Below are 26,155 nucleotides of genomic sequence, written 5' to 3' on the forward strand. Positions count from 1 at the left end.
GGATCCTTTTTCAAGAGACATCTCTTATCATATCACTCCTTAAATCTAATTTACTATAGAAATTAAAAATATAATTTGAACAAATTTTCTGTTCCAGTTTAGGCTCTGGAAATAGAATTTATATTGTTTCATGATGCATTGCTTTTTTATGTGCTTGTGAGGCAGTGGTTCATATACTACAGTACCTTTTTTATTTGAGTTTTTTCATTTTTGTTTTGCATTGCAGAATGCACAATATTTTATTCTTTCAGATGAGAATTGTCCAACATTTGGCAGACATTTTGATCGATTAAAGTTAAGCAGCTCAGGATATCCTAAAAAATTAGCCAAAAAGATGTAGATAGGAATAACCCTGCTAATTCTTTCTGGGAATCAAATGTAGCTCCTACATGGTTATGAAATGTGGACAATTTTTCTGGATTGGACAGGGACAAAGGAGGCACAGTATCTAGTTATTACACAAGTATGGATTGACCAAAAATGCTTTTGAGTTCCTGAAGAAAAGCAAAATATAATAAAAAATAATTTGTAGAAAAGCATAGAGACATGCCTAATTTTCACGAGAGTTAGGAAATGAGGTATGTGGATTTCTTTTTAGACTTTACTCCATTTCCTAACTCCTATGACTTCATGTTGCTTTATTAAAGCTTCTAACAAAACACGTTACTACACTTTAATAATATTATTTATATGATTGAAGTTGTGCACTGCATATTTAAAAGGAGTATATATATCCATCCAAGTTAATGAAATAGTACAAGCCGCATATTGTCCATTGGTGAAGTTTCATTGCCCTAATAGGTAAAGGAAGAATAAATATTAAAAAAAATATGTAAATACTCTTATTTCAAACCTTATAGAAACTGACATGTGGAAAAGAAGTAATGCAAATTCATGGGGCCTCTTTGTTGTTTAATAAAGATCCACATGTACATATATATTTTTATCAGTGGCAAGCAACAAGCCAGATTTAAATGTCATGTGCTTGTGAAATTGAAAATAAATCTTGTCATTTTAAATATTGATACATGTGGATGCTGGATTTATAGATATACAAGAGGGCACTTAAGGTACCCAGTCTTTATTTTCCCTAACATCAAATCCTAAAGGTATAGCATGCTTTCAACCCATTCAGGTAATAAATAAACTGATTCTCCATAATTTATACATTTATAAACACCTGTAAGGTTAAAACAATATAAGGAATCTCCATAATAATTTATTCAGGTAAATTTTCATACTCAGAAGGAAACAAGATGAATGTTACTCCCTCAGATTCCAAAGCATCATTGAAATAGCCAGGTCTCAACAGTTTTGTTAAAGGCCAGGAGAGTAGGAATATGTTTGCTGTCAGAGGGAATGCTGCTGTAGAAGAGGAGATAGCATTGGAGAAGGCTGGACTAAGAGATTCCCCAAAATTAAAATCTGTGAGGGGATAGAATGAGAGTAGAGCAGTGTTTCTCAACCTTGACAATTTTAAGGCGTGTGGACTTCAACTCCCAGAATTCCACAGCCAGCATTGCTGGCTGTGGAATTCTGGGAACTGAAGTCCACACGCCTTAAAATTGTCAAGGTTGAGAAACACTGGAGTAGAGTCTCTCCTGCAACTCTTAATGAATGGACAGAAGCTGCTGGAATATGCAGTCTATAGAGACCTTAATCATAAAGACTTTCAAAAGTGACATCCACAATAACACTTTGACTTGCACCTAGAAACACACTGCTTACAGTTCTTAAAGCAAAAGTTTCACATATGCAAATTAACTGGAGCCAAAACTGCTTCAGCTGTTGTATTTATCACTAGCTAAAGTTTCCAAATTGAACTTAAAAGTTGGAACCGTGTATGATCTATTAACAATAATCCAAAATGGGGTGAGAGGAGGGGGTCACACAGGCATGAATGATAGTGCAGAAGACCACCCAATCCAGAGAAGTGTAATTGGCAACAATTTTCCCTGACACAATTTCTAAGTTCCAAACTGGTATTCAGAAGTTGCTCCTGATTCTGGTTGGGAGTTTTTTGTAGTAAGTATGAATTATAGACATCCTTTTAAAATGTTTTCTACTATTCAGTATTATTAGTAAGCTGTACGTTATACCATTATGACTGATGGAGAAAATGTGACCCCAAAATATAATGGATATATTTGGATATTGGCAATGAAAATACTTTCAGATTGCCCACATCAATTTCGGTACTTTATTTATTCATATATCGTTTGTCAGGATTAAATTTAAAACTTGTATTTTCTTCATTTTTTTACTTATTAATTATTTTAATTTATACAGTAGCAGTTCTGGCTGGCAAACAGATTTTAAATCAACAAAGAAAAGAAACAGAATGATAGACAACATTATATTGATCCATCTACCTGTTTAGCATACTACATTTGATACATGTATTGACAGTGACATTCTGAATAATTAAAACTTTCTAAAACTTTATTCATGGTGACTTGCTATTTAATGCATTGAAGCTTGTTTCCAGATAAATGGATATAACATTGCAATATCATTTCTTTTGACCTCAAAGATCATTAACAAATTCCCAAGTGGATAGTCATAGTCGTCTTAAAAATGTACTGTTTGAAAAAAATCATGCAACACCCACTTGCTAAGGAGATTTGTTTGATCTTGCCCTGATTAGTCATACAGAGATTAATATCAGTTATTACTGAATGGGTGTGCATTTCCTGTCTTTTACTTATGTTGTAGTTAAGTGGGTAAGGCACCACGCTGCTGCTACTATTGCACAGAAGTAAGATTGGCTTGCATGCATTGAATCTTCTTTCTTGAATAAGCTAGTGGTTTTCAACCTCTTTGTTTAATAGAAGAAAAAGTTATCTTGTGGTGACATCTTCATCTAGCAATGATTATTTTCTGACATAAATCAAAGCTAGAATGTTTGCTGTTTTTGGAGGAAAGAGAAATGGATATTCACACCTAGTTGGTGTTAGTGGCAGCATTCATTAAATGGAATGGAGAGGAATTTGGAAGATAATTAGCATATATACTTCCTAACTCATTAGTCACTCATTCTTAAAATTATATTCCTGGAATATAGTAAAAAAAAAACCAAGGACCTGTCAGCAATGTAAGACATCTGCCTTATACTTAAAAAAAAAAGGAAGAATCAGCTACTATCCATATATCTTGAATAATCTTATTTGAAATCATTTCTGCTTGCATCTATTAACATGTATTCTTGGAAACCCTTAATAACTCAAGTGCATGTGATGTTAAATGTGTAATGTCAGATGTGTGTTTTTCATTACAACCAGATTTAGAAGAGAGTGATGAAGATTAAACTTTTTCTTCATCTGATCATTAAAAAATATCTCTGGCTTCTGACTACATTTTTTTAAAAAAATATCAATACTTCGATAAATTCAGTATCATGGTAGAGAAATATTAAGCCTTTCATCACTAGATGCTGCGATCCTGTACCAAATAAGCTGGCAGTGCAGTATGCCACAGATTTAATACCATCTTCACTTACCTTCTTAAGTAACCTGGCTGCAGATCATACTTGAAAATTTACCATCACAAGTTCATCCCAGAGTTAACCCCATCTTTGCTCTCTGAGTTGGTGCTTTGTAAAGGTTGCTTTTCTGTTGCTATACAGCTCTTGCCATTTAAATACTTTGCCCCAAATACTCTTAGAATTCCATTTTGTCTCTCTCTTTTTTATATCAGAGAGACAACTATTTGTAATTAGCTGTCACACTTTGATGGCCCAAATGTACTTTGTTTTTTCTCTTAAATATTCCAGGCCATAGCACAAAACACAGATCTTAAAGAACGGTTATGCAGAATACATGCCGAATCTATGCTCCTTGATTCAGCTGCTAATGCAAATTCGAGCCCTGATTTTGTAAAGGTGGGTATAGATTTCCTGTCTTTTTGCAAAACTCCTTGTTGCAGCTCTCCTCCATTCCGCTGGTTATTATCTTGTCCTCATGAATCTTCTCATCATGTAGTATGGCATTAATTGTGAATGCCACCAAATAACCACAGCTTTGAGCATGCTTTCATTGTTGTTTGATGACAGACTGCTTGTTTTTATTTCACTTCTGCTGTAAAATCTTTTGCAAAAGCCTTTCACCATTCTTTGTAGTGTTGCTGAACAGTTTGTATATTCCATGTTTTAATTTTTTATACATCAAATTCTTCTATACAACTTTTGCACAGAAAAAACCTTCAAATAACTGTCAGAAACTAATTTGCCTTTGTAAACATAATCTTTTAACCCAGTCTGGAAAAAAATAACACTATAGAAAACCTATTAAGATAAGGATTATAGTATACCAATTCACTCAGATTATTAAAAAGGCTTTTGGGGATGGTGGGGGAGATGATATATATATCATCTCCCCTACCCATATATATTTAATTTGAACTACAAAATGTTCTTATCAATTGCTCAGTTTCTCTTTTCTTGCTGAATATGTTTCTGCCACTAATAACTATGTAGAAATAGGATGAAAATCAATGCAGATACATTTAGATATAATAGATGAACAAACCCTTATTTAAGCAGGTGCCCTCCAAATATATTGGGAGTACAATTCTGATGTCCTCCATACTAATGGGAGGTTTGGGAGGACATCAGCTTAGGGAAGGCCAAGATAGAATGCATAATTTTGTAACAATGGAGTAAGTGAGATTTCAAGATAAGAAATAATATAAAGAATATTATAACTGAGTTTAAATGACTTTTTAAAACAAACAAAAATGAATTTAACTTATTCGTGGCAAATAGATAATATAGATGTGTTCCAGTCATATATTTTGTGAGTGTGCTGTGTTTTGAACTGAACAATTAGAGAGGTCAGATGTTCATGGATTCTAACTTATATTGCATTTTATAAGATATTCTCAAGGCATTTGCCACTATGTGCAATGGAATTTCTCTTATTGTCTCATGAAAGTTATTAGTATAATTGGAGACTAATAATTTTTTTGACATTGATGGCTTTTTAGTGCTTCTGATGCTAATCAGTTCATTTGCTATAAGCTAGACAGAAACTTCAGTTTTCCACATTTATATTACTCCATTTTGTTTCTGTGGACATTCCATTTTGTTTACACTAATGCAGTGTTTCCCAAACTTGACAATTTTAAGGCATGTGGATTTCAACTCCCAGAATTCCAAAGCCAGTGTTGCTGGCTGTGGAATTCTGGGAGTTGAAGTCCTCATGCCTTAAAATGTCAAGTTTGGGAAACACTGCACTAATGGATAGTCACACAAGTTTGCACTTGCTGTAATATATGTTGGGAATAAATTGTATCCAAAATAATCTAGGGCTTCCCATATACCCTGATAAACCAGAACTCTGTTTTCACCTTGCACTCTAATTTAAAAGTGGGAAACTTTTGGAGCTGGGGTTACATTTCCTTCTTTCCTTAGGCTAAGGGATCTGCAGAAAACAAGGTAGTCAGTTATAATGTTAGAATGGGCAGGATAGCAATTTCATTTCTTTTGTTTGAGGGAATGCAGGAGCTTTTTAACTTTGAAGAGTCTCAAGGCATACATCTTCCAAAATGGAAACCCCCGATTTGAAGGGATGAGTTAAAGAGATTGTAAGGACCCACCTCAGCTAACCACCCAAGAAAGCAGAACTCTTCAAACAGGCATTGTCTCAAAAGGAACTTTTATTAGGGGTTAGTGACAGTAGGGAAGTCAAGGTGACATCTGCGGGAAAGGCCGCTTAAACGGTTTAGTTAAACTAGCAATCTTCCTCCTCCCACCAAAGTCATAGTTTCCATTTGAAATCCAGCCAATCCACAGGTGGTACAATGTTTGCGTAATTGGCAGAATTGGCACGTATCTCAAGATCTTCTCCAGTTTCGTTTCTTCATAGTTGTCTCCACGATAAGGGAGACACAGTCTTTTCTCAAGTGGATAGAGGCAGAGAGGAAAAACAAAGCAAAAGTTATCCCAAGCGAAAGCAAACATCCCCCCTCCAACAGAATGGCAAGCCCCAAACAAGAGCACATATGCAGGGAAAACAATAAGGATTTGGGGACCTGACATATGACCCCCCTTGAAAAATGGGGAATCCACCTAGAAAACAAAATGGAAAGGGGAGAAGAAGCAATACAGTAGGCATATCAATCAAGCTTATTAGGATTTTTTTGCATAGAAACATTTGAGAAGTCTAGGGACTCTGACATGTTTCTTGTATACCCACTCATTCTGTGAGGAAGGGAGGTCCTTCTAGGCTACTAGGTACTGTGTCACCCCATGATGTTTTCGAGAATCTAAAATATCTTTAATTTCAAAATGTTGTTCACCCTCAACCATGATAGGCGTGGGCACCGAAGTGCAGGAGATCTAAGGTTAGAGGTAACCTCCAGTTTGAGCAAGCTGCAGTGGAAGACAGGGTGGATTTGCCGTAGGTTTTTTGGCAAGTCCAATTCAACCGTCACAGGGTTGATGATGCGTTTGACAGGGAAAGGTCCAGCAAATTTAGGGCCTAACTTCTTTGAAGGTTGTAAAGATTGCAGATAGTTAGTGGACAGGTACACCCTTTCCCCAACTTTATATGGTTTTTGCTCCACCCTCCGTTTATCGGCTTGAGTCTTATAGGCCTCTCTGGCTTCATCCAAAGCTTTCCTGACTACTGGCCAGGTATTCTGCAACTGTTTAATCCATTCCTGCAAGGAGGGAATTTCAGGTTCCTTGGTAGGAAGTTCAGGCATGGCTACGAAAGTCTGACCACTAGCTACTTGAAATGAAGTGAAACCTGTACTAGAATGCACAGCATTATTATAAGCAACTTCAGCAAACAGCAACAGATCAGACCAATTGTCCTGCTCATAATTAATAAAACATTTCAGGTATTGTTCTAGAACTGAGTTAGTCTCTCTGTCCCCACACCCCATTCTTTTGAGGATGATGGGAAGATGACAGCCCTTGACTAGAACCCATCAAGTCCAGAAAAGGTTTCCAGAACTTAGAAGTGAATTGAAACCCCCCCCCCGTCTGAAATTATGCGTTGTGGGGCTCCATGACATCAATATACGTTTTGCACAAAGAGTTTAGCTAAAGTTTTAGCAGTTGGGATCTTAGGGCATGGAATGAAATGAACCTGTCTAGAGAACAAATCCATTATGACCCAAATTACAGTGTTTTCAACACTTTCAGGCAGTTCCACAATAAAATCTATAGATCTCTCTCTCCAGGGTGCTGACGGACTTGCTAATGGTTGAAGCAGTCCTGGAGATTTCCCTTGCTGGCGTTTAGCTGCTGCGCATGTGGGGCAGCTGGCTACATAGCTTTCTATGTCCTTTTTTAAAGCAGGCCACCAAAATTGCCTCTTAAGGAGATGTAAAGTTTTAACAAACCCAAAATGTCCAGCATTTTTCGAGTCATACCCTGCTTGCATTACATTTAAATCTTAGGGCCGCTGGGACATAAAGTTTCCCTCCAATCCAGGCTAATCCATCTTTTCACACTCACAGATTATTATTGTTCTGAAACCACTCATTGGTTCCTAATGCAGTTTTAAAGTCCTGCAACAAAGTTTTTTTGATAGGAGTCACAGGTCTCGACTGGGCCCTGGTGGTTACAGGAGCTGCTAATTGACAAGAATGTAGAAATGGTTTAGTCACTTCTGCTTTCTTCTGTTACATTGTGGTAGTCTGGACAATGCACCTGCTAAAAAATTCTTTTCCCCAGGGAGGTAATGGATAGTAAAATCAAAGCAATGAAAGTATTGGGACCACCTTGCTTGTTTTGGTGAGAGTTTCCTGGGAATTTTCATCACTTCAAGATTATGATCAGTCCATACTTGACACGGTATTTTACTCCCTTCCAGGAAATGCCTCCAAATGAAGAGAGTCCATCGTACAGCATAGGCCTCCTTCTACCAAGCTGCCCATCTCTGCTCAGTCTCTAATAATTTCCTAGAGGTATAAGCACAAGGTTGCAATTGTCCCTCCTTATTTCTTTGTAATAAAACCGCTGCTACAGCCGCATTGCTGGCATCAGCTTGAATTATAAATGGCTATTCTGGGTCTGGATGCTTCAAAATTCTCTTAAGTTTCTCAAAAGCAGGTTGACATTCCCCTGTCCATTTTAACGGTTGACTGGGGTTCGGTTTACCCACCCCTCTGGTTTTTAACAAATTTGTGATTGGAAGGTAATTTATGCAAAAGATGGGATGAATTGTCTGTAAAAGTTTGCAAATCCTAGGAATCTTCGGAGTTGTTTTTTGGTTTTTGGAGGCACCCATTCCAAGACTACTCTCACTTTCTCTGGGTCAATCTCTATCCCCTCATTAGATATACGATAGCCTAAGTAATCAATATGATCTTTGTGGAATTCACACTTTGACAGTTTGCCATACAGTTTGGCTGAACGTAGCATTTTCAGTACTGCTCTGACTAGCTTAATGTGTTCATCTTTGGTTTCTGTGTAAATAAGGATATCATCCAGATAAACCAAAACCTCCTTATACATATGCTCATGCAGAACTTCATTGATTAATTGTATGAACACTGCAGGGGCCCCTTGTAGTCCAAAAGGGAGAACTTTAAATTGGAAACAACCCAATGGGCAGTTGAAGGCAGTTTTCCATTCATCCCCTTTCTTTATTCGTATGTCATAATAAGCTTTTCTCAAGTCTAGCTTGGAAAAAAATTCCTTTTGACAAGTGTGCTAACATATCTTTCATAAAAAGTAGTGGATACCAAGCCAGTCCCAAAACTAACAGCTACTCCGTTCCTGAGGCCACAGTAGAGTCTCTGCATGATCCCCCAGGTCAATATGTAAAGGTCTGGTGACAGAACTGACAGGCACCCTCCCTGCAACTGAGTTGTTCAGTTGGCAAAAAGTAATTGGAATTTTTAGTCTCCTGAGAGGTATCCTCATTTTCCCCACTAGTTCTGGGCTGATCATGCATTGGGTGCACCCTGAATCCAGCAAGGCTGCTAATTTTACTGTGTTCCCAGTGCCAGCTATGGAAAGTTCTAGGGACACTGTAATGGGGTCAGTTGGCCCACTCACCAATGGGTTGTTTTCGTAGTCACTTTCCATCCCTTCTGGGTCATCGTAGCGTGGAGTGGGAGCTTGATCGTCTCTGCTGCAACCATGGGGGAGCTCTATGACCTCTTCCGAACTCATCGCAGTCTCCCTCAGGTGCAGTGAGATTCTCGGGGGTCTTCCAGCCGGTAGACAATCCCTTTTCTTGGCAGGTGTCTTGCTGTGGCAATCCATTGCTTAATGCAGGCAGTAGTGCGAGATGGGGCAGGCGAAGCTCGAGCAATTTCCCCTCAATTCTCTGACTGTGGTCTGAAGTTTGGTCTCATTGGATGGTGTAGGTGCTTGCATTGATCGATCTCCAGCTAGTAGGTACCAATCATATAGTTGTCCCGGGACTCCACAAGCTACATAGGCATTGTACAACTCTTCATTGAGCCCATCCTGGAAACAGCTTACCAGGATGTTTTCTGGCCAGTTTAGGCAGCTGGCCAATTCTCTGAACTCTTTGGTATACTCAGCCACTGGTCTTCTTCCTTGCTTCACCGTCTTTATGTGTTGCCAGGCTTTCTTGTCTGCCAGCCGCTCTTCAAAACATCTGCGGAGAGCAGCCATAAAGTGGTTGACATTTCTCAGTTCGGGTGCATTACAGCCACCATCCAATCAGCTGCTCCTGCCTTCCAAAGCTAGTGTAACTACCCGAACTTTTTCTACATCAGTAGGCAGTGTTCTCCATAGATTTGCATGTAGGTGAACACCTGTTCCAGGAAATACTCCAATTGCTTCAAATCTCCATAAACTTTCACTCCGATTGGAATCACCTTCACCTCGGCCAGTTTAGGTGATCTGCCTCTGGTTCCTTGAGATGGATAGCCTCGCCACTGTGCTATCACTGGGGCTCCGATTCCTCTTTCTCCTCTTCCTCCAAATCGCCCTCCAACCTTTCCTCCGATTCAGGGGTTCTTTCAGCTACATCTTGAATTCATTGAGGGTCTTTTTCACGTACTCAATTACTGCTTCATCGTCTCCAACGTCAATTCTTCCTTTTCTCTATCGTTATAGGAGAGGCAGTTTCTGGATTTTTCTTCTTCACCTTTTTTTCCCTCTATCGCAGGTAAGGGCTTTTTCTTCCTATCTTTTTTTTTCTGACCCCGAGTGACTATCTGGCTCAGTCTTCTTCACCAGAAGGCCCAGCTTCTTCCAGATCCCTGGAGACGCTCTTCTCAGATTTCAAATAGAGGAGATGAGATCTTCAGCCCATTTCACTGCCTGGAACTCGTCCATGTGGAATTCAGTTGCAACTCCCCAGCAGAGCAGCAGCTTCTCCAAGTTGAGTACTATGCAGATCTCGCCTTATGTAAGGACTCACCTCAGCTAACCACCCAAGAAAGCAGAACTCTTCAATCAGGCATTGTCTCAAAAGGAACTTTTATTAGGGGTTAGTGACAGTAGGGAAGTCAAGGCGACATCTGGGGGAAAGCCCATTTAAATGGTATAGTTAAACTAGCAATCCTCCTCTCCAGCCAAAGTCATAGTGTCTATTTGAAATCCAGCCAATCCACAGGTAGTACGATGTTTGCCTAATTGGCAGAGTTGGCACGCATCTCAAGATCTTCTCTAATTTTGTTTCTCCATAGTTGTCTCCATGATAACGGAAACACAGTCTTTTCTCAAGTGGATAGAGGCAGGAGAGGAAAAGCAGAAAGCGAAAGTTATCCCAAGCAAAAGCATCCCCTCCCCAGCAGAATGGCAGGCCCCAGACAAGAGCACATATGCAGGGAAAATTGTAAGGATTTGGGGACCTGACAAGAGATGTTTGATGTCTTTATAATATTTAAAACATTTATTTTGACTATAAAAATGAAAATATTCAGCCCCAACCACTACAGTAGGGGACTCTAGTATTCCAAATGGAGTAATGGGGAACTGCACATTGCTTATCCTGATCAAATTCAAAATGCCAGTCCTGCTTTTGAATAGTGGGGCATATATCATCTCTGCACAAATAGGATGGCTAGGTTTTTTTTTTCCTTAAGAAAAGGAAATGCATCACTGAAAAGGAGAACCGAGGGCATTGATTTGCATACGGTGATTTATCTATGCAAATCCAAATTTAGAAATTATGATTAATTCTTTTTAGTATATCAACATACTGGAAAAAACAATGAACTGGAGTGAGGTGTACCTACCCACTCAGCTGGCTGGATGCTATTGTTGAGGGCAGTGCCCAGGTTCAAACTATCATTTCTATTTTTATTTACTTAAAAAGTTTAATGTAATTATTCATAAGCGGTTGTGAAATGGGAGAGGTTTTAAAACTAAAACCATACAGTAGGTCTTAATATAGTAATCTTACTGATATCAAAGAATTTTTAGTTACAAATACACAGACTAATAAGCAGTGGAGATAAGAATGTGATTGATTTTGTTTTATGGGTTATCCAATTTTCCAGTTGTGACTGCTGATTTATCTCTTTTTTTTTTCTGTCAGAGAAAAAAATGTGAGGCTTTAGAAATTGCATAATCTAAACTTTACACTTTGATAACATCTTTGGTAACATCTTTTCTGTTTTGACATTACTTTGATCCATTTGGATATGCTATTGATGCTGAATTTGCTTACAGTGAGCCTAATAATACTAACTATATTGAAATTATAAAAAGATATTACTTTTGCAAAGTCATGGAGAGAAGTGTTCCTAATGCATTTCACACAAATCATATCTTTACTGCAAATAATATGTATATTGTGTTAATCAAATCTTGAATATTAAACAACTAAATTATCAGAAAAAGCATAGGTATGTAGAGGAAGACATTTGTAGAAGAGAAAACCATAGAACTTAATCCTATTGACAATCTTCAGAGGACAGATTAAATTAGCTAATTATGCTTTCCTCTTTGATCAAAAAGTCAGCAAAATACATTTTCTCCAACAAATTCCTAAGGAATCTTTAACTGAAAAAATAAGTACCTGCAAAATAAAAACCACAGACATTTTCATGACAAGAAATTTTCTTTATTCTCCTGTTCTCAGTTTCCTTGAATGTCAGCTGTTTTTTTTGGGGGGGGGGTGTCAGAAAGCCAAGATCTACAAGCTGCATATCTTGTTTTTTGTGATCACATAAGCCTTTAAGATCATGCTTCAAAATTTGAAACATATCAAATAAAAATGTCAAAAGCACCATGTTTATGAAAAAGATAAATCCATTTATCTTTACAAAAATGAACTAGTTGGGAGGAATGAGGTGGCAATTTCATTCCTGTTCCTTTTGGTGACATTCTTTTACTTCACTGAGGTCTTGGGTCACTCAGAAAATGTATAAATTAATAAAGATGTGCTGTTCATCACAAAAAATTGAACATTCTTTAACTGGACACATGAGGTCACAAATCAAATAAAAAATCTCTTTAGGCTTTTCTATGTCAATAACTATATCAATTTAAGTATTATTAGAAGCTATTTTGTGATGAAAAATGTCAGAAATAAATTAACACCTGCCTCACTATTTTTCTCTTGCTGAACCCAAATTCTTCATGACCTTGAGAGGTTTTGAGTGTGCATAAATTAACTGATTTCTCAAATAAGTGATAAATATTACAGTAATGACATTGTAAGGCAATGCAAAGATTGAGATGAAAGGACAGAAAATAATTGGTCGTTATATCCAGTATTTCTATTTGACATTGTCAGTTTCTCTTAGGCTTTACTGCCCCTGTCCTTTTATATGTTAGCTTCTTACAATGTACTGTACTTCACAATTCTGCTTTTGTTTTGCTGTTAATTTGCTTAGATGGGCTTTTTGACTCTCCATCCAGTCAGGATTTTGCCACCTCTCTGCCTTAACCTCTACCTATCCATCACTGCTTACAGTGATGTTGATAAATTATTTGTTCCATTTTGAGGTGAAAGCACCTAGCTAGTATTAGTTCCTTTAAAAACCTTAGAATGGTTTTTATAAACAAAGTAAAACACCCATCTACCTTTCCTGACTCAAAAAATGGAAGATCCTAGCTTTGCAAATCTGCTCTCTATGCATCATTAGCCAGCTCATTATAGTTTTTCCAGTTCCCTTTGGAGTATCGCTTTGATACAAAATTCCATTGTATTTCAGAAAATAGTATGTTAATAGAAATATAAGCAGCTTCTGCAATTACATGCTTAGCTGACTATGTCAAGCTCACAGTGACCTGTGTTTTAAAATCAGCATCTTTACTGAAGGACTTTGTAATCTGTAACAATCTAGTATCATTTCGTAGGGGGGGGGCTTAATTAAGGAGTTCTTGTCTTCCATCTTGAAATTCATGCTTAACTGCCACTAGAAACTGAGGTATTTAAGAAAGGTGTTAGATATATAAAATTCTTATGATTCTGTATTTTTCCTTCCTAAGGTAATTTGAGGAGGCATCCTTCAAAAGCGTGCTCAAAAAGGCTTTAATTCTTGATTTACAACTATTTGTTTAGTCAACTTTCAAAGATACATTAAAAAAAAGTGACTTATGACCATTTTTCAGACTTACAGTAGTTGCAACATCCCCATGGTCATGAAATTAAAATTCAGATGTGTGGCAACTGGGTCATATTTATAACCTTGCAATGTCCTGGGATGATGTGAGCACCTTTTGCAACCTTCTGATAAGCAATGAGAAAGCCAGATTCATGGTATACTAATTTAGCAACTTTAGTGATTCACTTAACAAAAAATTTGGGCTCAATTGTGGTCATAAGTCAAGGGCTACCCATATAGCCACATGTACTTAAAGAATATATATTCTCTGTTGTAGTGCCTGCCCTGTGGGATAGCATATCCCAGATGCTCCTATATGATGTTCCAAGTAGTGTTGAAAATCAGGCTGTGGGCAGACTGTGGGGTGAGCCCTAGTAAAACTTCATAGGCTGTTTGATATGGCTTTTCTGTTTCTTTTTTTCATTGCCTGTAAAGGGCTCAGAATCAGTTGTAGTCAGACATTCTTTTAAATCTATCTTAATAATAAATAAAATATTGCTCGTGACTGTTTTTAAATCTTTGGGCTTTTTTTTGCAGGAAACTTCTGAACACCAAAACAGAGGTCTGGTTCACCAGATATCGAATGAAAGCAGACTATCAATAGCAGATTCACTCACCGAATTTTTTGATGCACAGGAAGTCCTGCTGTCTGCCAGTTCTTCAGAAAATGAGGTCTGGAAAATAGTTCAGAAACACTGGATTTGTTTCAAAATCAACTGACCTTTACTTTCTTTGCAATCTCAGTGTGACATTATGCACATTATTCCAGCATGCAAAACTTACTTACTGGTACTTTCTAAAGTATTTTTAAGAGACTAGGAGACTGAAAGAATTAATACAAAAAGTACTGCTTAGATCAGACATGTCAAACTTGCGATGTCACGTGATGTCACATGACACATCAGAGCCTTTTCCCCATTGCCGGCAATGGGGTGGGTGCGGTTTCCTCGTGACTCGTCCGGCCCGCGGGCCAGCAGTTTGACACCCCTGGCTTAGATGAAGATATTATTATGCTTTTCTTTGGAAGAAATATTTAGTTAACCCAAATTTGAATATTATTTCCATTGGAACTGACCATGTAGCAAGTTTTTCCATAATGTGGAAAATATATTCAAGCTTATTTTAGACTTGTCCAGCCCACATGCTAATATTTGCTTATAAAGGAATTTTATTGTTGCAATATCCATTTCAAACCTGATGATATATTATTTCCTTTGCACAAATGTGGCAGTATATGAAAAGGGATTTTTTTTCACTTCATTTTCAGCATAAAAGAATGTTTCCTTCCTCCCCAGGTGTCTGATGATGATTCATATGCCAGTGATATAAGTGATAATATTTCTGAAGACAACCTAAGTAATGACACTGAGAATGAAAGGCAAACACTTGGTAGGAGTTTTAATTTATTTACTTCTGGTCTCTGATTTTTTTTTTATTTTGAAGTACTGATAATTAGTAACCTAGAGATATGCATATTAAGTTCAGGCTTACGTTTTAAACAATCGCTTTCTGCAGTTCTGATATTATGTGCAATGATATCCAAAGAAAGAATAACTCACATTTTAATGTGTAGCCTTCTGGCGTTCTCTTCCAACACTGATGATGTTCTATGTTCTTTCTCTCTTACATACCCTTCCCCTATGTTGCATCTTGTATAATTTGTGACTTAGGAGAAAAAAATTCCTTTCTTATGCAGGCTTACCAATCCCAGTCATTCCCAACATCTTGCAGTGTATAAATAATGAAGTTGTGGCAAAAGATTAAAAAAAGTAATTTTACTGAGACTATACTCTCAAATGATGGTCAAGAGAAACTGCATAGGAAAGGCCTGTTCCTAAAGTTTATGTGCAATAGCCCCCACCCTCCACTTTTCTATCTACAATCCAAGTTTCTTCCTCATAACCTCTACTGAAGGTTTATTTTTTCATGAAGGAAGTGTAGAACTAAGGAAATGCTCCAAAATTATCAGAAAATGTAAGCCTTAAAATGAGCAAACTTTACTTAGTACCTTTGAGAATCCTCATTCTATAGGAATGGCAAGTGATGATATACTTTTTTATTAATGGCCCATACTTTGTATTTCTAGTCCGGGAATCTGAAATCTAATTAAAATGAAATGTGTTAAGATTTATATAATACAAAATGCAGATTTTAGCAAATTTTAGCAAACAGATTTAAGCATAGTTATAGGGATGGAGGTAAAAGAGCTTCTTTCTCTTTAAACTCACCCTAGCATTGTCAATATGGTAGGAATAGAAAAGGTCCATTTATGTAAATGTCCTTATTTTTTTTAAAAAAAAATAGTTTAATGTGAGAGGCAGAGGTATTCATGAATAGGATGGTTGCATATATAGATAACTATGTGAATGAGTAAGAGAATGTTTGTATGTGTTAGAAACATAGTTTTGGTATTGCTCACCAGTTGTATGAACTCTTTGGAAAGTTACCTGAAATAGAATGAAAGTGACTGACTGAAACAGAGTCTATCTCTGAATGAAGTAGTTGATTTTGGAAGCCAGGAAGCCCAGAGTTACCAAATTTTGGGTTGTCCTTGATCAAATCACCATGTCTCAGCACAATATTCTTCTCAAAGCTATATGTAACTGTATCTTATATTCTGAGAAATTTGAAAAAAAAAATAGAACCAATATAATATGTAAAAAGAATGTTAACCAAACAGAGTGTATTCCAAAAAATATGAAATTGCCAAACTTAAACCTGACATCTGTCTTCAAGATTCTGTCCCTGATGGTATTGTGGAATGCCATTCAAGGCGAAGGACACGTCTTCCAGCCCCATGCCCCAATACAAGTAACATCAGCCTCTGGAACATTCTACGGAATAATATAGGAAAAGATCTCTCCAAGGTGTCCATGCCTGTTGGGCTGAACGAACCTTTGAACACTTTGCAGAAGCTTTGTGAGGAACTGGAATATAGTGAATTGCTGGATAAGGCAGCATTTACACCTAATCCCTTTGAAAGGATGGTAAGAGGAAATATAGTATACAGAAAATGAGAAAATTATTTACTTTATATTATATTATAAATTATATTTCAGCTTTACTTATATAACATACTTTTGGGCAGCTCACCATAGCATACAGAACAGCAGTACACAGAAAAATAAAATATTTCAAACAACCACATTCCTATTCCAAATATACTTGTTCATCTTCAGGAAGGTGAGGGAAAACCAATACATATATTCCTATTGAATTTTTAAATAAACTAGATTCAACGACTATTAAAATAAAATTTAGCTGTGTGCTTCAATTTCAAATTCAAATTGAAATACAAATTCAAAATAGATCTTGACTGACTTGAATATACTGACCTATTAATCCTCCTTTCCCTTTCCTATAAGACTGAGATAGCTGAGCAATGAAAATGGGGACAGTTGGACAAAACATTATTCCATGAAAGCTGGTTCATGCAAGAACTATAGATTTTCAGATATGGCCATCAAAATATAATGTATTTAGAAAGATTGTAATTATTGCCCCTTCAGCTAGGAAGAGAAGTATTTTAGATGCAACTCAAAAAAAGAAAATATGAAAGCATAACTGCATTCAAGAACACATTAGCTTATAGGAGTATGGACCTTGATGTCAATGTAAGATCAAAATCTCATTAAAAAAAATCTAAACATTAAAAAATTTGCATCCCTTTCCATAATCTGCTTAATGTTACTAATTATACTCTTAGGTGTATGTGGCTGCTTTTGCAGTCTCTGCCTATGCATCTAGCTACTACAGAGCTGGAAGCAAGCCATTCAATCCTGTGCTTGGAGAAACCTATGAATGTATCCGTGAAGATAAGAGTTTCCATTTTTTTTCTGAACAGGTAATTCAATTTTTGAACAGGTAATGCAATTTTATCACTATCCAGTTTGGAAAAACTTCTAACGATATAGTTACAAGGCTGTCTTGGATAACCTATATTGAACATCTTCTACCAATTTTATTTTCCCATTTTACTTCATGTTCCTACAACTTAAATTCAGACTTGCAAAGATCATAACAGCATAGTAGGATAGAGCAAATTTTGGCCCTCAAGGTCTTGCCAGTTTGTAATATCTGCTCGCAACCCAATGTTAATTATGTAAGGCTTTTCTAAAAAAAATGGAGCATAGCATTTTTTGACCCAGTAGACCAGGGGTGTCAAACTGCTGGCGCGCGAGCCAGATGTGTCATGGTGAAACCCCGCCCACCCCATTGCCAGCAATAGAAAAAGTCACGATACATCACGACATGTCATCACATGACATTGCAAGTTTGACACCCCTGCAGTAGAGATTCTGCAGTTCATGAAATTGTTGTTGCGGGTCAAGAGATTTATGAATACAGCAAGACAGAGAATTTTGAGGAAAGTTGTTGAAAAAAACTAAAAATGTTACTAGTTCTGGTTTATTATATTCTCAAAAAGTTTTCTGCTTTTCAGGGCCAGAAACAAAACAAAAAAGGAAAGCTATTTTGGGATTTGCTTTTTTCTCCCTTTCCTATTTCAGATATAGTGGGAACAAAGTTTTTCTAGTTTTTACTACCTTAAGAGTTGTTAGTAGGTCACACTCTGTGTGTAGCCCTTACATGAAATACTTTTCCTAACAGGAAATACTGTTCCCATAGCAACCTGCTCATATATTAAATATTTCATATGAGATATGCCCTCCAGGTGTCTTACTATATAAAGCGATCCAACATTGACAGGAGAGTGTCCTTTGTGGTTTTGAAACCATGTACAGTAGAATTCTGTACTCAAGCAAGCTTGCTTAGTATCAATATAATTGCTTTTTTTCATCTAGAAAGGTTTAATTGCTGTAATTTTTTTAACATGAGAGGATTGTGTTAGCTGCTGAGTAATTATTTTTAGAAACAAAATTCAGTTCTAGATGTTTGATGTTTATTATTATTATTGTAAACTATCCTAGGAAGATTTGTACTGGAGTGATGTATATTTTGGAGTTGATTCTGAAAAAGTGGGAAAATGCAGGAAGGTGAATGTAGTAGTCATTAAGAGACAGAGCTGTTTTAAAGATAGGAGCAGCCTTTAAGTCTTCCCATGCTCCAAAGCACTATCCAGCCTTCATATATACTTTTAGAAAACAATAAGGTCATTTGAATTTATTGCCAAGTCAGCCTTAGCTTTTTTATGGCATTTTGTAGAATTATATAAAATATTTAATTTCAGTCTATTTGGAGAATGAAGTTTCACAATGCGTCCCATTTTGAAGTATAAAACTGATGTTTTTCTTGGTGCAAGAGGCAAGCTTCCCTCATTGTGGGGAAGGTGGGAAAGAAATATTTCAAAGAAATTTTACCTTAAATGGCTTACTGTAAGTCTATCTAGGAACGAACTACTGTAGCTTTCAGTATTATGTGCTTGTGCCTCTGAATAGCATTAAAGATGCCTTTCTGAAATCCATGAAGTCTTAATCCTTGTCAGTTGTATGGAGCTACGTTTCCTGTATCTTTGTAATATTTGCTGACTTGAAAATTAAAGTTTCTGATTGTTATAGCAATTAGTGAAATTGAAATTCTGTTAAGAGTACAATTAACAAAAATAGTAAGTGCTACAAGGAATAAGTTGATATTTCTAATTAAATTTAATATTTTAATATTCAATAGCTGAATTACATTACTATAGTCCTACAAAAGAGTTCAAGCTATCACCAGAAAGTTGTATTTGATTAAACAGTTTTTGCACAATGATTGGGATATGTATTGTAGATATTGACCTTGCACATATATACCATGTTTCCCTGAAAATAAGACTTACCCAGCTCAGGAGGGGAGTCAAAGGGATGGTCACTGAGCAACAAATGGCTTGGCTGCCCCCCCCCCCCGAAGTAAGCAGGCAAGGGGTGTGTGGGGCAGCTCCCTCACCTGCCTCGCCTTGTTGTGTCAGCAGTGGTGCGATGTGCCACACGGCCTCCTGTCACAAGCAGCTGCAGAAGAAGTGGGCCAGCAGCCATGCAGGCTCCTGCTGGACAAGGCTGTTGGTGCCGCTGCCGCACCAACAAAAAATATAAGACATCTCTGAAAATAAGACCTAATTTTATTGCTGGAAAAGTCAGTAAAAATAAATTTGAGAATATATATTTGCTTTTAACAAAAAACAGATCCTTTTTCCAAAGTCCATGAGTTATTCGGCACTAAGATTTTATAACATGGTTTTATAGAAATCTTAGAAGACCTGAGTATGAATCTTCACTGTATTTTTCCATTTGTTTGGTCTTCCCCACTTACACTTTCCTATAGCTTGGATTTTATTTAATGCAGGTCTTTTTAATTCACAGTTCACCTAATAGATAATTTTATATAAAGGGTTTTTTCAAAGTTTCTAGAAATCAAATCAAAATTCATTGTAGTCTTCTTTTATTTCCGTGGCCCTTTTTTCTACCATTTCACTGAATCCTTAACCTATTTTATTCAGAAGAAAACATACCTAACTTTAATTTCCATTATTTTTTTTTAAAAAAAATTGCATTACTTCATTAATAGTTGGTTTTTATTTTAATAGCTCCCCCTTGTGGGATATCGTTTATTCAAAGAAAAATGAAGCAAGCCATTTAAAAAATATGAGAACTTGAAAGTAAGGTTTTAAATGTAATTGTAACCTTATCTTCCTTTCCTGTTAGGTCAGTCATCACCCAGCTATATCTGCATGTCATGCTGAATCTGATAACTTTATATTTTGGCAAGGTAACTCATTAATTTATACCATGAATTTTTGGAATGCAAAATAAATCTAGACAATCAAAGGAGGAAGATGTTTGGGTGGCATTATAATAAAGTTATTTGGATAATAACCCAACTTTCTATTGAGTTTTAGAATGCAGTTTTTCCCTATAACTATGGAACCTTCAGAAGCAGCATGGAAGTTTCTGAGAAAATAACATTGGCTGTCATGTCCCACCCTCCACAAAGAGACTATCCAACGGGTCCCGCTGTATTCAGCAAGGTTAATTTGAAGACAGATTAGTTTAGGGAAGCAACCTAAGTAAATAAATTTGCCCTAGTTGTCATTGTTATATTTTTTTAAACTTATTAGTGATTATTTTATTGACATTGAATTGGATTTGCTCTTTTGGTTTTTACTTGTATTGTAAAATACTGTAACTCAATTTAATAGTAGACAGCTTAGAATATAACAAAGAAATGTTTTTGTGAACAGCATAAATTCATCATATTTCCATAATAGTTATATCTACGTTCAGCTCTGCTGAAAACATAAAAATTGGATGTTACATTATTATGGTTTTGTTTGTTTAACATCACTGTTGTAAACTTAAAGACTGGATGTTACCATATATTATTTTGATAGTTTAGGGCAGGGGTTACCAATCCCCAGTCCATGCCCCCATACCGGGCCATGGCATGCCAGCAACTGATCTGCACAAACAAGCAAAACCCCATCCACGGGATGCAAACAGCACACAAAACCATGCACCCTCTCCACGGAACTGGTGCCCAAAAAGTTGGGGACTTCTGGTTTAGGGCTTATAATCTGATCAAAAAAAGCTTAACTATAGACAAGAGTTCGATCAAATATTAAGGATATGTTTAATTTTGTTGTTGATTATTTTTGTTTAATTTCAGATATCAGATGGAAAAATAAATTCTGGGGAAAATCCATTGAAATAGTACCAATTGGCACCACACATGTAATTTTGCCAGGGTAAGTTTTCCAATAGCAAGCATCATAGCTGGATCAACTCAATAGTTCTCAAGCCTCATTTGTTCACTTTCTTTGGCCTAATAAAACTTAAATTATAAGGACTGAATTTTCCACATAGATTTTCTCATGTTGATAAAACAATCTTTTCTGTTAATGTTTCTTATTAATCAGATAGTTAATGTGAGCTAATTTTGTGACATTTAAATTTTAAGTTACTTTTTTCCGTTTTAGTATTCATTTAAAAACCTGTATTCTTAATTACATAGTATTATCATTGCTTTATAGAGAATTAGTGAAAGAGCAGCATTTTTAAAGAACTTTGATTTAGCTGTTTTTTTAGTTCAGTAAGTATTTAGTAAGTCAGTATTTTTCTCAGGAATATTGAATGGGTGGTCACATTGTGCAAAACCATAATTTACTTAACCATTGTTTATTTGTTGAATAAACTGAGACTGGATGAATTTATGCTTCTAAGTGATAAACACATTGTATAAAACAATGGTTAGATTCACATACAGTACTATATGCTAAGGCATAATGCTACAAAGAACCATGTGGTTTAGAATGTCAAGCGTTATCTCAGTTTAAATTGTTTCTCTGAAAGGATCAAAATGGGATAATCACAATATTTTATTGAATATTTTAGAAAAATACTTTACTAGCTATCTTTTTTCTTTCACAATGCGCTAATTCTTCATTTTACTCCAGTTTTAAGAACCATTATGAATGGAATAAAGTAACATCTTGCATTCATAATATTTTAAATGGACAACGATGGATAGAACATTATGGAGAGATCATAATCAAGAATCTAAATGATGATAGCTGTCACTGCAAACTTACTTTTGTAAAGGTAATTGAGACTTATTTTGGTTTTTATCTTTTGTTTTGAACTTTTAACATGATAACAGATTTTGCTAACTTTTCTCTAGACTAAATATTGGAATCGCAGTGTTCATGATATTGAAGGTAATGTTTTGGACAAAAATGGAAAAGTAGTACATCGGCTTTTTGGAAAATGGCATGAAAATATTTATTGCGGAGCATCATCTTCAGCAAACTGCATCTGGAGAGCAAGTTAGTGACTGATCAGCCATTTAATTTTTAAGTTTGATATATTGTTGTTACTTATTATAGTTGTTCCACTATCAGGTGTTCAGACTGGTTTGGTATTTTTGTCTACCTAATGCAGGGGTCCCCAACCCCTGGTCCGTGGATCGGTACCAGGCCGCAGCATGCCAGCAATCGGTCCGCACAAACAAGCTAAGCCCCATTTGTGGGATGCAGGCAGTACACAAAAACGGTCCGTGGAAAAAAACTTTCTCCACAGAACCGGTCCCTGGTGCTCAGAAGGTTGGAGACCTCTGACCTAATGAATTCTTTACAAGGTCGTGGGATAGGCAGATGTGGATATTTGATGTTACAGATATTGTTGCAGGATGAAAACTGATCAGAATAAAGCCACCTTTTGCAATTGACTGATGGTGAATTTATGAATGCCAGTAGAGTTCAAGTGGTACTCCAGTTGTTTTGGGATTGCACAGAAAGCACCTATTATTGTTGGTACTATTTGCTTGCTTTTGCCACAGTCATTCTATTATTTTATTTTAAAATAAAATTTTAGTATTTTATTATCTTTTCCAGTTCTTTTTCTTCAATTCTGCTGTCTCCAGATACTGCCACCTCCACTAGCCAGACTTTTTGTCTTTCTTATTGACAATTGTTAAGTCTAGGGTATTATGTGGCAGGTGCCTGTTTGTTTGAATTCTAAAGTCCCAAAGCAATTTAGCTTCTTTATTTTCTAGTACTTTCTCTATTATGGTCCACCAGTTCTTGCTTGCAGGAAAATTATATTTTCCAGTGCACTACAGTTGCTATTTTGTCATGCCATTGCTTATAGTCAGTCTGGGCAATCTTACAACAGTTAATCAGGTGGTCTGCTGTTCCTTCAGCATCTTTGCAGATAGCATTTGCTATCTGATGCCATCTTCTCAATTTCGTCTTTGTATGCATTTGTTCTTAAGGTTTGGTTTGTGTAGCCAGAATTAGCCCCCATCTCTTTCTTCATCTTTCCTGCTCTTAGCCTTTGCCAGCTCTTGTTTTTATCTGTTTTCCCTACTATTTTTTAATGCACTGGTCATGTAATGCTTTGTCTTCCCATGCCTCCATTCTGTTTTTCCTTTGGTCTTTCTTGTGGCCAGTTTGGTCTCTCCTATAGTCAGCAAGCTTTTCTGTTATACTAGTTTCAGTGTATTTCCTGCACTGTCCTTTGTATTTTCTTCCAATGCCTTTTTTCTTCTTCAACCTTGTCTAATGTACTTGCAATATTCCACATCCACCTATTTTCCTTGGTAGGTAGAGGATGAAGGGCATGATTCATTAAACTTTTAGTTCAGCTTAAGTCCAGTCAACTATTCCAGCTGTGTATCTAATAACTGGAACTTGATTGCTTTGATGGTATTTCTTCCACTGAGTTTGGACTTTAAGATCTTCTTCACTCCCTTGATGTATTCACTTGTAACCTTTTTCTTGACTTTGATGTTCTTGATGCTGTCAACTTGAAGGATGCCCAAGTATTTGTAATCTTCTTCATCCAGTCTCTTGATGTTATTTTCATTCTTTCAATTTTCACTATTTTTCCCCATTTGATGGTGGGCATGGTGCATGTATCCAGTCCAAACTCCATTGCAATATCTTGGCTGTATATATGGATAGCGTTGAGAAGCAACTTTATTTCAAATGTTTTTCTCTAAAGTTTTAGATTGTCCATGTAAAGGAAGTGAGAGATCTGCAGATGTTTTTGTTATTTGATAGCCATGGCCTGAGTTATTTAGCATTGTTGAAAGAGAAGTCACTGCAATGACAAACAATAGTGATAGTGAATCTTCTTGAAATATTCCTCTTAATATTAATCTCTCCCAGCCTCTCACCATTGACCTGCAACCATGTCTTCCATTGAGCCATTGATCTGTGCACAAAGCTTCTGATGTTTTACTGACTCGTTATTTCTATGCATTTCATTATCCATCATATGGGAAGAGAGTCAAATGCCTTTTTATAGTCAATCCACGCTATATTCAAATTGGTCTTCCTTCTCATGTAGTTTTCCAAAATGATCTTGTCTTTTTTTTTGTTGTTGTTGTTCCTCTGATGTTTGGGTGGTTTCCTTTCTGCTGGGGTGTGAAGAGCTTATTTTCAACTAGATGCTGTTGGACTGCATCAGCTATCACACCAGTTAGCAATCTGAAAATTGTTGATAAGCAGGTAATTGACCTGTAGTTGCCTGGTGCTGCCCCTTTTGTTGGAATTTTTGTCAGGTAAGTTTTGCAAGATGTTAACCACTGTTGCATTATGTTAACCACCTTGCATATGTTGTTAAACTTCTTGCTTGGGAACAAGTGGGTATAGACCAGTCAGATGTTTCAACCAAAAACCATGCAGTTCATCTTTACTTGGTGCTGACCAATTCTTAATTTTTCTTGCTCTTTTCTCTACCATTTCTATTGTTATTACAAGTTATTTCATTATAGCATTTTTTTTATTCTTATTCACCTTCTTTATCCAGTGTCGTTGTATTTCTTTGGGTAATCCCATATCTTTGTCTAAAACTGCACTGTTTCTTTCTTATCAGATATTAATTGATTCTTTGCAGTCTCCCCATTGATGGATTGGTAGAAACATTTCTGATTGGATTGAAATTGAAGGTTCTGTATATAATTTGCAATTCGACCTTTGTATATGCTGATCTTCTTAGCCACAGCTGTTATTTGCTTCTTTATTTCCAGTGCTTCCTTGATCTACCTTTTTTCTAAGTGTTATTTCGTATTAGGTACTTTATTAGATATTAGTTTATAATTAGATACTACTACTACTACTACTGCTGCTGCTAATTTTTAATTCGATTCACAGTCTGGAGCTGGTAAAAACGTAACAGTTCAAATCCTAACCAAGAACCTAAGAGCTATTAAGGTAGTATCTGAGTATATAGGCAGTTCCAAACAGGGTGGTTTTTTTTGTTTTTGTTTTTACAAAGTCAGGATAATCAGTTCTAATAAGTTCAAAATTTCCATGTATCTAGACAACTCTTTGGGTATTGCTCCAAGTGTTCCTATTGCTATTGGTACAATCGTTGAATTCTTCTTCCATAATCTATTGTTATTATTCCTATTCTAATAATCCATTTTAGCAAATCTCTATAGTACTTTATAACATGGCACATTGTTAGTTTTATTGAAAATTTTACTAATCAGTAAAAAAACCTGTTTAAATGGAACAAGACTAGGACTGCTGGTTCATTTCCTTAGAATGATATATTTTATAAATATTAATTTTATTAGGGAAAGAATACTAATATTAGCCATACCCAAATATAAAACATAACCATAGGAACTAGTTTTTTTTCTTCAATCTTGTATGAATCCAGCCAGTGTACAATATACTTAGCAGATTCAGATTTTCAACTGTACAGATGGTCTTGGATTATATAAGTTGTTACTTACTTGTTTGACTGTATTTGACAATTCCTGCCAGATACTCACACAAGACTCCATTTTGTGCACGCTCAAAATTATTACTGACCTACATAACATTCAATTTACACAAATGTCTTATGTGTACAAGTGTCAAAAGAAAATAACTAATTAGTACATAAGTACACATTACAATTATATTAAGGCATTAAAACAAATATCAGTGTATATTTTTTTCAATTTATATAGATCTTCATTACACAACAATGCAGGAAATCTTAAATATGAAAAAATAAGTGTCACCATTTTTAAAAGAATACATCAAAAGCATAAAAATGCACATAAACTTTCTGTTGCTATTTTAACTGTTTCTGAGAGTAAAACAGTTTTAGAATTATTGCAACTAGTTTCAGGCATAATGTTTTAGAGTTTGAAAGCTGAGGTACCAACACAAATACAAAACCCTTTGACGTTTGTTATATATGTTGTTGTTGTTGTTTTAAAAAAAAGGCTA

The 26,155-nt window shown here is 36.1% G+C and overlaps 1 protein-coding gene across 5 annotated transcripts in view; it reads left to right on the plus strand.

Moving 5' to 3' along the window:
* Positions 1–26,155, plus strand: part of OSBPL3 (oxysterol binding protein like 3) — a 118,878-nt gene that overhangs the window by 89,496 nt on the left and 3,227 nt on the right. For 4 of the 5 annotated variants that reach the window (XM_039342060.1, XM_039342064.1, XM_039342062.1 and 1 more), the window contains 9 exons: positions 3,773–3,880; positions 14,032–14,166; positions 14,790–14,883; positions 16,231–16,481; positions 17,201–17,338; positions 20,133–20,196; positions 21,094–21,172; positions 21,881–22,025; positions 22,105–22,249. In XM_039342060.1, coding sequence (XP_039197994.1) covers positions 3,773–3,880; positions 14,032–14,166; positions 14,790–14,883; positions 16,231–16,481; positions 17,201–17,338; positions 20,133–20,196; positions 21,094–21,172; positions 21,881–22,025; positions 22,105–22,249 — 1,159 coding nt within the window. The remainder of the gene's footprint in view (positions 1–3,772; positions 3,881–14,031; positions 14,167–14,789; positions 14,884–16,230; positions 16,482–17,200; positions 17,339–20,132; positions 20,197–21,093; positions 21,173–21,880; positions 22,026–22,104; positions 22,250–26,155) is intronic. The other variant, XM_039342063.1, reaches the window with a different exon arrangement.

Source organism: Crotalus tigris, unplaced genomic scaffold (genome assembly GCF_016545835.1).
Source record: "Crotalus tigris isolate CLP2741 ecotype Arizona unplaced genomic scaffold, ASM1654583v1 scf7180000017774.6281472, whole genome shotgun sequence".
Classification (NCBI taxonomy): Eukaryota; Metazoa; Chordata; class Lepidosauria; order Squamata; family Viperidae; genus Crotalus; species Crotalus tigris.